This window comes from Leptodactylus fuscus, chromosome 6 (genome assembly GCF_031893055.1).
Source record: "Leptodactylus fuscus isolate aLepFus1 chromosome 6, aLepFus1.hap2, whole genome shotgun sequence".
Lineage (NCBI taxonomy): Eukaryota > Metazoa > Chordata > Amphibia > Anura > Leptodactylidae > Leptodactylus > Leptodactylus fuscus.
This window is the reverse complement of record NC_134270.1, coordinates 148,133,822-148,147,434: the sequence shown is the minus strand read 5'-3', so window position 1 is coordinate 148,147,434 and position 13,613 is coordinate 148,133,822. Positions and strand designations below refer to the sequence as shown.

The 13,613-nt window shown below is 42.1% G+C and overlaps 1 protein-coding gene across 2 annotated transcripts in view; it reads right to left on the bottom strand.

Moving 5' to 3' along the window:
• PLCG1 (phospholipase C gamma 1) overlaps window positions 1-13,036 on the bottom strand; it is a 51,971-nt gene extending 38,935 nt beyond the window's left edge. For both annotated transcript variants that reach the window (XM_075277492.1, XM_075277494.1), the window contains exon 1: window positions 12,675-13,036. In XM_075277492.1, coding sequence (XP_075133593.1) covers window positions 12,675-12,888 — 214 coding nt within the window. In that variant the 5' untranslated portion in view covers window positions 12,889-13,036. The remainder of the gene's footprint in view (window positions 1-12,674) is intronic.
• Between the last annotated feature and the right edge of the window lie 577 nt (window positions 13,037-13,613).

Here is a 13,613-nt window from a genome sequence, read left to right as displayed (position 1 = left end):
GATCAATTATTATTTTGGTGGATGGGGTGAGTATTTGAGGGGACGAGGTGATTAGTGCCCAGCTGTGAATTATTACTATTAATAAGTTATAATCACACTGACATATTCTGCAGCGCTGTACAAAAAAAATGCAACTATATCAGTCTCTGTCTAGTGGCGGTCAAAAGCTTCAGGAACACATAAATCAGTTCTATAGCTACATGAAATCTTTAATGTTCATACATGAACATACATGATCATGTACCGGGCCTATGGCAGAACTGCATGGATGACAACATGTACTGCCCGTGCCAACACAAAACCATTCAGTAGGCCCGTGCCCAAGTAAGCATTGAGTCCTGCATTCTGTCCCATGCTCGCAGCCTAGCAAGGAAATTGCAGCAAGTGGTCACCGCACCGATTAGTCCTGCTGAATGAGCGTGCGGATCCGCAATAATGCAAACTGCAAGTCCATGGCCCTATAGGGGTCATAGTGGTCTCAGCTCCAACCAGGCCCCGAACCCAAGGGTGCCCATAGATAACCCTAAACACAATAAAGCTCTATTCACAGCATGGTTTTTACATCCGTATAATGGAACACAAAAACATAGTACACACTGTTATCTACATAAACAGGTGGCCATTTGTATGCAGGTTTTTTGCATTTGTTAAAAATGTGAACTGAACAGACCCCTAAGGCTGGTAACATTTCTTTGATCTCTTTTCTGATTTCCTTTAACCCTTTCTAAACATAGAAAAGAGGATGCAGGGTCTTAAAAAACAGGGTCTCCACTAATCAAGACATAAGACATTCCCTAAAACGCCTTATGCGTCCCCATACACGGAAGTAACGGTATTAAAAAGTTACGGATGTCAAAGTATGTCAATTCCAAGAAATTAAAAAAAAAAAAAATTTTTTTGCCAAGTTTTGGATTTTGGAGGGGTTAAAAACTAAATAAAATAAAATATTACATAGAAATAATACCCCTAACCGTTGTCGAGTTGTAGAGCTTATGACCATCAAAGTAACCAATTATTGTGAGAACCTAAAAGTTATTCTCCTAGTTGTCTGAGGGGTCTCCTAATTTTGAGAATACCTTTTCTGTGCTGGTGGAAACAAGAATACTCAGGCACAAAGGTGTGTATAGCAAATCTGGAGGAAGTCCATACCTTCCTTTATTTTATGCAGAAAGCAGTGGGAGAGCAGTTTCATAGACATGAGAAATCTCACAATGCCACAAGGGTGGTGGTCTCCAATTCTTCTAAGTAGAAAGGAATGTCACGAATATTCAGATACACTTAAATGAGTGCTCCTTTCTTAGGACAATAAACTGTAGGCTCCAGTCCGAACAATAGAAACTGAGCTTAGGAATGTAGATTGATAAGACAAGACTGGTTTCACCTGCTGAAGCCTCCATAAATGGCCATTCCAGGAGCCCTCTAAGACTATGTTCACACGGCCAACTGACACCAATTTTGAGGTCTATTCTGCCCCCAAATCAGCATTAGATTCAGGCTCTCAACATTGGAGCAAGATGATGAAAAAATTAAAAAATAAATAAAATAATCGTCCTGCTCAATCTTGCCATGGATTTCGTGGCCAATTCAGGCACAGAGTTCTCGAAATGAAACTCCCAGAGGTTTAAAAGAGTTGCCCATTAGGGAATAATTGATGGGAACCTGTTTGCTGGGTCTCCCTAGTGATCAGGGGGATTGGTGACCAAAAGGCCCCGTTCCCACGGAGTAACGCGCCGCTCATTTAGACACGTGTCAGAGCAAGGCGCTTCAAAACAGATCCCATTGACTTCAATGGGTGCCGGCTTACATTATAAAGCCTCCCATTAATTTCAATGTGTAGCACGCGTAAGCCGGCACCCATTGAAGTCAATGGGATCTGTTTTGAAGCGCCTCGCTCTGACACGTGTTTACGTGTCTAAATGAGCGGCATGTTAGGCCTAAGGACTCCTTATGAATGGAGCTCTGGTGCGCCAGCATGATTGCCACTCCATTCACTTCTATGAGGCGAGGTCCCATAGGAGATTACAGTCCCAGAATCCCTATACAAATGAATGGAGTGCTGATAACACAAGCGCACTGGTCTTCCTTTCACAAGGAGGCCTTAGGGGGCGTTTTGGTCCCACATTCTTCCGATTACTGGGGGACATGTCGATTGGGCTCCCAGCTATTGGACACTTCCCATGTTCTGTGGATAGCAAAAAAGTGCCCATAATTGGACAACCCCTGCAATGGAAAACATAGCAGTTGGTCAGCAGCATGTAGTCATGAAGGGACTCTGTGGGTGGAGGTTGTGACAAAAAAAAAAAAAAAGAGGCAAGAACAGCCTTTAGTAGAAGGCGCTGAAGAGGCTGCACCCAATTTATGAGGAGACATGAACCTAGTCATAAATGAGATGCACCCTCTTCCATCACCAGTCTTCATAAATGTCCACCATTAATAGCAAGTCTGCATAATTGGTCTGGGCCTAAATTGAGACAGAAAGGAAAAAGTAAATTCTGCTAAAATGTATGAATGGGATGTGGATGATGGTTGTGAGGAGAATTTGCACAAGGGGGTCCAAGATACCAATAGGTATCACGACCCCTGAGTCTTCAGAAACACCCCGATAGGGCAAACATAATGGCTGTATCAGGCCTCAGACCAGCTACCTATGAGGTCATTAGCTGAGGGGATTGTTGGTAATGGAGTCTGGTCACTCAATCCTGAAGGTCCCCAGAGAATGAATATAGCTGGAGTAAGGGTGAGGGGCCCTTGAGAACAGACAATTGCTGGCTTCACAGGAAGTTTACAAATGGTAAGATAAGAATCAGCCCCATCACTAGTATACAGCTAGAGCGGGGTTGTATCCATTACCGGCTCATCTGCAGGTAAGGGAATCTGCAGAGATAAATCAATATGCATCAGAGAGGGCCTCCATAGGGACACGGCCAAGGGCACAAGATGTAAGCCACATAGCACTAGGAGAAACACAAAGAACACTGCGATACTGACCAGCGAAACCCTATCTGCCTTTCCCAGTAAAACAACCCTATATTTTGCAATTTGACTCATTCCATTCCAAGCGTCCTTGTGACGGTAATATCAAGCCTAATAAATGATCACATTCACTCAGCAATAGGTTTCTGGATCATGGCACGTAAGGGGTGAATGACGTTTGGGAAACAGACATAAGGGACATGGGAGGGGTAATGGAGAACACAAAGACTCCCTGTTACTAAAAAGGACACAGAAGTCTGTGTACAACTTATTGCCAGGGTGGCAAGCAGCGCAGAGGTATGCACATCATTACAGGTTATAATCCACGGCTGGAAAAATCCCGCTCAGCACAGGCCTGCTTATTTATCAAACAAACACTGCTTATATACAGGACCAATGAGCATCTTAAGACGGGTCAGTGATCAATGGACAAGGATGGGACAAGGCTAGTCAAGAACGCCTGAAATGCGTTGAGATTATATATATATATATATATATATATATATATATATATATATATAGGATAGTAAAGTATAGCATATAATCTATATAGTGTTTGGCGGTCTGGTAAATAAATTCTTGGAACAAGCAAGTCCCTGTCCTTGCTGTAGGTGAGATGGAGTCACCTATACAAGGTTCCCTTGTACTAAAAAGGAGTCACTTATGTAAAAGTCCCTTTAAATAGAGTCTAAATAGGGTGTGCAGTCAAGGAGAAGTTTATATATATATATGTGTACAACCACATGGTCTCTAAGCAAAACTAGTACAGTAGTTATCTGATGCCAAGTATGGTTAACAGCAGCCTGTATTCTGCAAGCTGGAATTGTTCCTGTGGAGTCGGTAGGCCAAACCATATCCTCTAATTTTCCAAAGCCCGACTGACTCCTTGATAAATGGCATGGCCATGGACAGTCAATGGACAGCCATGGTCATATAGAAGTAGTAAGGATCTAATTAAATTACAAAGCTATTAATAGATTCCCCATGTAAGGAAATATGAAACAAATTATACAATAATAATTGTAGATCATTAAAATCATGATTTTAATGCAGAGTCGGTAACTACTTCCTCGGTCGCCCCAACTCTGAGTCTACCTAAAATTGGTCTAGGCACCAATTGGTTACAAAGCCATTAATATATATAAAAAAAAAAATCAAGGTTATATCTATAAGGGATACAGAGGTAGCTGTAGTACCAGGCTATGGTGCTCGTGCAGGTTCACATACTTCTTTGCCATATGAGTGGACGTCATATAAGGGAAATGCAATATGCATCTCCAAATATTCAATATACTTAAGGGACTTTCACTCTATTGTTAAGAATGTCCATCGCTCTTCTCCTCATAGGATGAGCGCAACAGACAATAACTGTAGTAGAGTGATAGATGAAGAGCTCCCTTCAACTGGTGTCTGTTCCCACTGACTGTAATGTAAAAAACACATTGGAAGAAAGTCCGGCGTGTGTGAATGTCTTGCATTAGCAAACTAAAAAATATGACGGCTGAAAGCTTGAGTGTGACTGTTGATGGACACCAGACGGAGGGGGCTCTGCATCAGTCACTCAATGTCCATTGCTCTCATCTTGAGAGATGACAGCAATGGACATTAATAACAGTAGTATGAACCTACTCTTACTGTTAAAATTCCCTTCCCATATGGTAATATTGGTCACTTGAGCAAGGTGCTGGGGGTGTTCTGCCCACTGAGTGGAGACATGCTTGTCCAAAAGTGTAGCACCTATTCATCCCCGTTAAATGTGTTTATTGTGATCCCCGCACAAACAGGAAGCAGCGATTTCATTAGACTACACCAATGTTTTTCAACTGTTCGCAGTAAAAGTGCTCTGGGTGAATAAGGCCTTTCACTCCAGAACCGCAGACATTAAGCCATCGCCACAAATATATAAACAGATGAATTATGGCCGTCTGACCAGCGTCCACCCAGAGATGGCCCAATCCTTCACAATGTATGAAGGTGCTGATCCCATCGCCGCTCAGGATGACAATATGGATTACACAGCTCAATTGATTTTCAGACAAAGATGATATGAAGGTACGACAAATCAATCATCAGGAGCGGTAACAGATACTTCTGGAATGTGTAACCATGTACGGGGCGAGAGGTGTGTCACCTCCATGACTCATAGCCAAAGTGTTCCTAAATGAATGTGAAGATGTCCATGAAGGTGAAGACACCAGTGAGAGGATCAGGCCTCAGCTTATTTTCAGAATCCAGTGTGTGAATCAGAATCTGCAGCTCTGTACATAAAGAATTTTGGAATGAGAAAAGGAATTTGGATTTTTTTTCTATAAACAATTACACTTTGGCCAGTACGGTATTGCAGCAAACACTTTTGTAAATTGACTAAATTGCAATACCACGCACGGCCAGTAGATATAAGTGGCGCTATTTCAAATATAAAGCATAACACTAGCACAGCTAACAAAATAAAGAGACATTTCCTAAATGATAGTAGTGATTTATTGCTATTGGTTCTGCGCCCATATTGCGATTTACCAGGTTCACAAAACCTTCAGAGACCCATAAGGCGTCACGTCTACGTTGTAGGTTTCATAAACATCTGCCCTGTTATTTCCAATAAGCGCCAGATCTACTGCATGATGGACAAATGGCACCCAACAGACTGCACTAATTGTTTTTCGGGATTTTACCAAGAAAAACAGTCCGGTGCGGTCTGTGCTATAGTGTCCAGCATTTTTAATAAGGCTCCAGTCCAGATGTGAACAGTTGTTTAGTAGAGATTAGATATAATCAGAAGTCAGTTTAGATCATGAGAGCCATAGAAACAAAAAGTTTCCAAGGGGTTTCCCACCATAGACATTGGTGTATATATAACGCCTCACCTAGTAGAATATGATTTGGGAAGGGGGGGGGGCAGCTTTCTCCCCAGAATGTGTGGGTCACACATACATTTCTAGCTCAGAAACCAGGATCTCCTGGATTGTTAATGTTCGACTACAATGAGGAACCCAAATCCTCCGTGGTGCCAAAGAGTGCCATTGGAGCTGCGGTCAAATATTTGTGCCACCCCCTTCACGTTGTATGGCACTAATATGAACAGGTTACAGAAGCTATAGTCGGTCATAAATGTATATTATAGTAAACTCTTATAGGATAAGGTCATACAGGACAACTCTGCTGTGGGATGTCCTCCAAAGTGGACTGATTTTCACCATCGATTTTCCCATCTACTGCATAACGGGTTAACTGCTGCCATGGTTAGCCACTTGAAAACTTGCAGGGTGTCACTTTGAAGTGCTTTTCACGAATTTTGTTCTGATGATGTATCCTTAGGATAGGTCATCATCAGGATTAGATTGGTAGAAGTCTAGCAACTGTCACCCTAGCCAATCAGCTGTTTGAAGAGGTTGTGGCACTCTTGTGGGCACTGCTTCCCTTTCATAAACTGTGACGTCATGTTCATCTACCCATGACCTGTTTGTAGCCAAGTTGCATTCAAGTCAATGAGATTGAGTAGCAAAGCAATGCAGGGCTGCTACACAACATACGGTCCCATTTGTGGCATACAATGAAGAGGCCGCAGACTCTGCAAACAGTCGATCGACAAGGGTGCTGGATATTGGACTCCCACCAATCTAATGTCAAAGAGAAAACCCCTTTAAGGCTGAGGTCCCTCACGTTGCAGATTTTGATGTGTTTTTTTGAGCCAAAGCCAAAAATGGCTACAAAAGGAATGTAAAAAAATAAACGAAGTACTTATACCTCTACTTTCTACTTAATCCTCTCCTAGCTTCAGCTCAAATAACCGCAACAAAATCTGCAACGTGGGAAAGCCTAAAAGGGTATTGTGGCCTTAATGCATGTTTCGTACTGATGGCCTATTCATAGGATGGGTCATCATTATCTGATCTTTGGAGGTCTGACAGCCGGACACCACACAGATCAGGAGGACAGGACACTCCCATTACTAGAATAGGAGCAAAGTTGCTTATACTCCCTATCCACTGCAGCAGATTCGAGAGTCTGCCAGGACAGACGATTTATGCAGGGGCCGAGTGTCAAACTCTGGTCGGACCCTGTAAGAAAGGTCAGTATGAGCCTGAACCATCAAGAGGCTCCGGCTTCTTAATACATCAGACAAACAACCATGATCCATAATGAAAATCTATGCCAGTCACGATCTTGTGTAGGTTATAAGGCCATGGCCCCATGTGGTGTAAATGCAATGGTTTGGCTACTGTGGAAATGCAGCGGCGAAGTGGATTGGATTCTAGCCAATCCCTCCCACACATTGCAGTGGAAACGCTGTGATTTCCAAAATCATTGCGGTTTTGGAAATCTCAGCACGTTAATTCTAACTATGGAAACGCCGGCAGTTTCTCTATAGGTATAATGGAAACAAAGTCCGCAGAAAAAGCCTTGGCGCTTTCTATGTTAAGCGTTGCAGGGAAAAACGATGCGTTGCTATCGCGTTTTTTCCCGTAACCCTCTATGTGATGCCTTAGCCTAACTCTCGCCAGTTTTCGGGGTTGAGGTATAATAAATGTCAGAACAAGATGCCCCTGCCCTGCTTGCCCATGCTGAAGGAGACCCTGAATGGGGAAAGTGGAAAAATGCACCACATGATCACCCATGTACACCAGAAAACTGGCACAAATTGTAAATTCCCCCATAGTTTCTATTTAAAACTGTCTAAAAGCAAAACCAGTCTTAGTTGACCCAGCAACCAATCATAGCGCAGCTTTCATTTTTAAGGAGCCAAATACAAAATAAAAGCTGTGCTGTGATTTTTTGCTAGGGGCAACAACATTGCTTCATTAATCTGCGAAGGCCTCATTCTTGAATCCCATAAGGCCTCATTCTTCAAATCAGGAAAATTGGTTTTGTCCATATGACAAGTCAATTTCCCCAGAGCAGTTTAAAGGGATCCACCATCCCATTGATCAGTAATAAATGCCAATTGTAAAACAATCCCTTTAAGAAATGAAAGCTGCTCTGTCATAGGTTGCTATAGGCGCCCACATCACAGCACAGTTTTCCTTAAACAAAAAAAAAAAAAAAACCCTAAATCTTGTTTTTGAGGTTATTCTTAGAGCTGTATGTAGAAATACCACATTCTTAAATATAAAAATGCCCCTCACAAGATCATAATGTACTGGCTGGAGTAACACGTTGATCCTATCAACAAAGTCAGTGCCCCCAGCCAAAACAGGCTTTAAAACAGGAAAGAGTAGTCAGCGCGTTTTTATGGGAGCTGCCAATTTAGCTCTCTAAGCATACAAAGCAAGTGTAACACACACAGAAATATGTCTATATCCTAAACACCCAAAAACCCAAACTTTGTTGCCTAAACAGAAGGATGTTGTTAAGTAGCAGATGGAATAATGGCGCATTCATGCCCTGGTCAATGTAGCAGATGATACAGACACAGAGAGTGAAATTCTATCAATTACGGGAAAAAAATAAAATAAAAAAAAAACATAAGCAAAAAACCCACAAAACTATTGCATTCATGTTTTTACTGTTATCCACATGAATACAGAAAGACCATAATGGACGGACATATGTTGCCAAGGTTAGAGGCAAACCCCTGATCACCGGGTCAGTGGGCATCATGGTAGTCAGACCTTGCCAATCCAGCATGGATGACATATCCTAATGACATGCCATCAATAGCTGTGGGGAATGTAAAATTTAAAGGGATATTTACATCTTAAACATTTACATCATATCCACATGATCCTTCCCTATTCCCCGACCTAGTCCTGCAGGCAGCGTTCACAGACCCAGAGCAGCAATCGCCATCAATGGAGAGGTGGCAGCACTTACACCTTGGCTTCATTGCACATGTGCTTGATGTCCAGAGCATGTGCAGTGAAGTTGAGGTGTACTACTTTGTATCGGAGGAGAGTATGGGGTCTTGTCTTGGCAAGCATTACGGCATTTTATTAAACAACGCTATGGTGGGCAGGTAGGTTATAGGCAATAACTGGGACACTTAACCACTGACCCATACGGACATACAAGTGGTTTACTGTCCCAAATTCACATGACATGTTCCCTTAAAAACGAGGATACCCCAATGACTTATTTACCGTTATAGTTTTTAGCGTGAGCTTACTCTTTATTTCCATAGATTGTAAGCCCTCTCGGGCAGGGCCCTCTACCCCACCGTGCCAGTCGGTTACTGTTAGTATTATATTTACCTGTATAGCACCATGGAATTAATGGTGCTATATAAATAAACAATAATAATAAAATAATAATAATAATAATTTCTAGTAAAGACACCATAGATAAGGAATAGTATTAAAAAATGAAGTACGGTAAAAACCCCACAACCTGGATTACAAGTATTTGCGCTTCCTTTTTACATTCGGACTCTGCCTTTGCCATATGTCATCTTGTCACAACTAATAAAACCGACCTGTAGATAGGTCACGGCTTCCTACAATATTGACTCATCACATGTCAGGACCAAATCCATCTGCTTACTCCATATGCAAGAAAATGCTACTGCGCAATAATATAGGATGGCGATATCTCAATTAAAAGCATTGGATCGCGTGTATCAGAGTATTTTTTCTTGTATATGTTCAGTAATGAAGGAGCCAAGGAAAGAAGTTTGTAGTCTCCTAAGCATGTTCTAGTTTAAAGGGGAACTCTTGAGTTTACAGTGAATCCCTTTGATAAGGACGGAGGACTAACTGAAGCACGCGCTGTGTTATTGCAGGTATTGAAGCCAGTGACAAAGATGGACCACAGTTCTTATCTACGTTCATGGCCACACGCAAAAGAAGGCCCAGCAACAAAGGGGGCCCAGAATATTAAAAATGAGTTTTACGTTCTAATTTAGGACTGAATAAAAATTAATGAAGGCAAAAAATAAAAATTCTAAAGCTGCCAAAGTCTACAGTGTTCTGGGGAAGCACGTTAGCTCAGTGTTTAGCACTGCAGCCTTGCAGTGCTGGGGTCCTGGGTTCGAATCCCACCAAGAACAACATCTGCAAGGAGTTTGTGTTCTCCCCGTGTTTGTGTGGATTTCTTCCCATTCTACAAAAGACATACTGATAGGAAAATAAATGTACATGGTGATCCCTATATGGGGCTCACAATCTACATAAAAAGTCTACCTTGTTCTGTATATCCCTGCCAAAGCTTTTACCAGACAGTAGATGAGATTTACTAAAATTGTGAAAAGTGGAGTTGTTACCCATAGCAAGCAAACAAATTTCAGAGCACACTTTTCAGAAAGTAAAGCAACATGAACGTAACAATAATAAAAAAACCGGAATGGATGGCACACGGACGCTTTCTACTGACTCGTACATTTCAATGAATGAGCCAAGACTACAAAACGTACAGGAAATGGACCAGTCCCTTCCACGAAAAAATACAATCGTGTATATGGGGCCATATAGACGAATGGGCTGAAAATACGGTCATGTGTATATAGCCTAAATCTCTACCAGGCCTCCGTGTCACAAAGGACCAACATACTTAAGGTGTCGGACTAAAGTGAGATTTCACATAAAGACAACCAAAGCTCCATGGAAATGTGAAGAACTCATTTCTATAAAATATAATAGGCCTTGTGCATTAAAACCAACACAGGTAAAAAAAAAAAAAAAAAAAAAAACACGGCCTCTCGCACATGGCCATAGTAAGGATTCAAGCAGCACCTACACAGAGTTAGGGTTTGCTGGAACTCTGAGGTTTTCATAGCAAACTTGTAATAAAAAGAAAATAGTTTCATGTTCTAGCGCACGTTGTCGTATAGTGTTATTGTCATCTACAAGAACGAAGAGGCCTCGCTTTTCGCTAAGGATGTGGCGCGATGATGAGCTGAACATGCTTGTGTATGGACATATAGAAAAGAAAATGTCCTCCTATAAATAATCAAATCTGGGAGACATTTAAAGGTTAATAACATGTTTTTTAAAAGTCAAGTCTTCCTCAACTCAGGTTTCCTTGAAGACATTAAGATCTATTCAATATAAAAATAAAAAATGTATCTATCTCCATAACATAGCACCAACACATTCTATAGTGCTGTACATTGACGGTCATCACTCGCACCTTAACTCCAGATTGTGATATTTTTCGGATTGTAGGGCCTTCACATTGAAGTATATACAATATATCACAATGTTAACATATAGATCCGTGCTATGGACTGTACGATTTTTGATTTAGCCATCGATTCCATATAACACACCTCTGTATAAAATTGGACATATATGTTTTTATATAGAAGCGGTTCTAGGAATATTTCCAAGACTTCTTTTTTTTTTTCTTGGAATGATACAACCAATATGACAAAATAAAATTGCAATATTTGCTACCCTAATGCTGCAGGAACAATTACTGCCATTGAGGGCCTAGGATTGAACAAGGCCTAGTGCTTGCCAATAGGATCTGACCAGTACTGCTGTATTATCTTCTTATATTCAATAAAATATACACTACGTGGAGCTAAATGTACCGGCTCAGCATATGACAATTGGCGCAATCCAATGAGTTAATGAACTACCCAGTCGCAGCCGTCAAGGCTATGGAAACTAGTTCCTAGGCTGCAGACAAGAGGCCTGCTGGACAATATCCGCTCCGCCAGTGTAGTAGGAGTTAACGGAGTGGTGGAAGTAGGACAATAACATCCAGGATACACCTGGAAGCCACAAATAGACAGGGGAAATATAGAGCTATTCCCAGAACTAGTGCAGCCCCTGTGTATACAAGAACGTGCCCCAGGCTGGGCACAATGACATAGGGGCTTCTACAATCAGTATAAAGGGAACATATGTAGAAATATAGGCCAAGAACATAAATCACTATGAAACAAGAATAATACAGGGAAACGTCTCCAATACGCACCTCTTAGAGAAGATAGCGCCGTTAAACTGTTACAGATTTTAAGTTTCGCATATTACCCATCTTCTTTGAGAAGACCACCCCTCAAACCCTACTTTTAAAGGGTACTTGTCTCAAACGTATTTCACTATATAGAATATGAGTCTAAGCAAAAAGTTTACCTATAAGTGTATAACACACATAAGAAGTGTGACAACACCTTTATAAAAAAAAAAACACTGCCATAAAGTGTCAATAAAAATCTATACATAAAGTTGCACATGTTGCCTTGAGCCTTGGCGCTGGTGGACCGGTACCACCGTCCTGGTGTAGCATGCATAGGCACCATTCTAGGTAGAAGGTGCAACCTGTGCCCATAGTCACCTATTACATACAAGCCATGTAAATTTATGTACCATCCTTTACATGTCACGCCGCCAAATCCTATAGAAACAGCGATAATTACAGGGATGACACTGTTACACTTTCTATTCCAACTATTAAAAAAAAAAACTTCAAAGAAAAAAAGTGTCGGTCATTGTGCACCACATTGTGAAGTACAGTAAGGCGTCAGTAATGTCCTACGGCGGCGCAACAATCGGGGGTCTTATGTGAGTCATATTCCTTTTATAATATTAAAAACTATTCTTTGCCCCCTCACAATGGGATCACTTGTTACTGTAGTTCTAGGCCCATTTGGAGATCCTCAGTCTCACTGGTAACATTGTAACATGTAATGATAATATTGTAAGATTGTATATGTGTCTTACATAGTATATAGTGACTGTATGTAACATTTCCACATGTACAGTACAGGCATGTGGACAGTACATGAGGCTATATGTACAGTAGGCTTTATGCCTTCTTACCTGCTCCTTCCACTTTGTCAGCCCCCCTGCTCCATGTAACTTGTCTTGTCTCCAGCTTCACTTGGAAGGTTCTTCTCTCTGGTTTCTGAGACTTCTTGGAGTAAAAGAGGGTCATGACTGTGCCAACCTCCAGGCTTCTGCATAGATGGGTCAGCTCAGCTTCGCTCTGCCCAGATGGGGCAAAGCCATTTACAAGAGCCCCAGCATCCATCATGCTTCCACTCCAGGGGCCACTCAGAGAGCACAATCCAGATCAGAGGCCATGAGAGGACAATGCAATCCTGCAAGTGCTGCTGCCTGCAATATCAGCCCAGGGAAGAGGCTTCCAGCTTCTATTGTTGCCAACTGAGTCTGAGCTGAGATCTCCCTCCTCCTCCTCTTCCACCTCCACCACCTCCTCCTCTTCTTCTCCCCTCCTCCTCCTCCCCTGCATGCACTGATCACAGGAACATGATCTGAGGAAGTGTCCCTCCTGCAGACCCTCACATCTCTCCTGCCCCTAAAGCAAACATCTGCAGTGCATACATGTACATGCAGGGATTCTGCAAATATGGCCACTGTCTCATAGGGGGATGCACAGATTGCAGTCAGCACATACCCACCCAGTGCTTCCTTGCAGTGTCCTGTTAGCATGAATCCATACAGATTCCAGTGGGATTAAAAGCAGAGAGGAACTGGAGCCAGGACTCCACACCCCCTGTATACTGGGACTGCCTCTTAAAGGGATAGACCCTCTGCTTGCACTCAGTGCTGGCCTATGGCGCAGAGACACTGCTGGATACATGTGCTTCCACCTGAGGGAGCTGAGGCACTTGTGGCTTATTCGCACCACCGTGTGCTATATGTTTTTTGTTAATGGAGAGCACACAGCCCCATAGAAACTAATTGAACTATTCACGTGACCATTTACATTTTTTCGGTATCTGTGTCCGAGAAGTT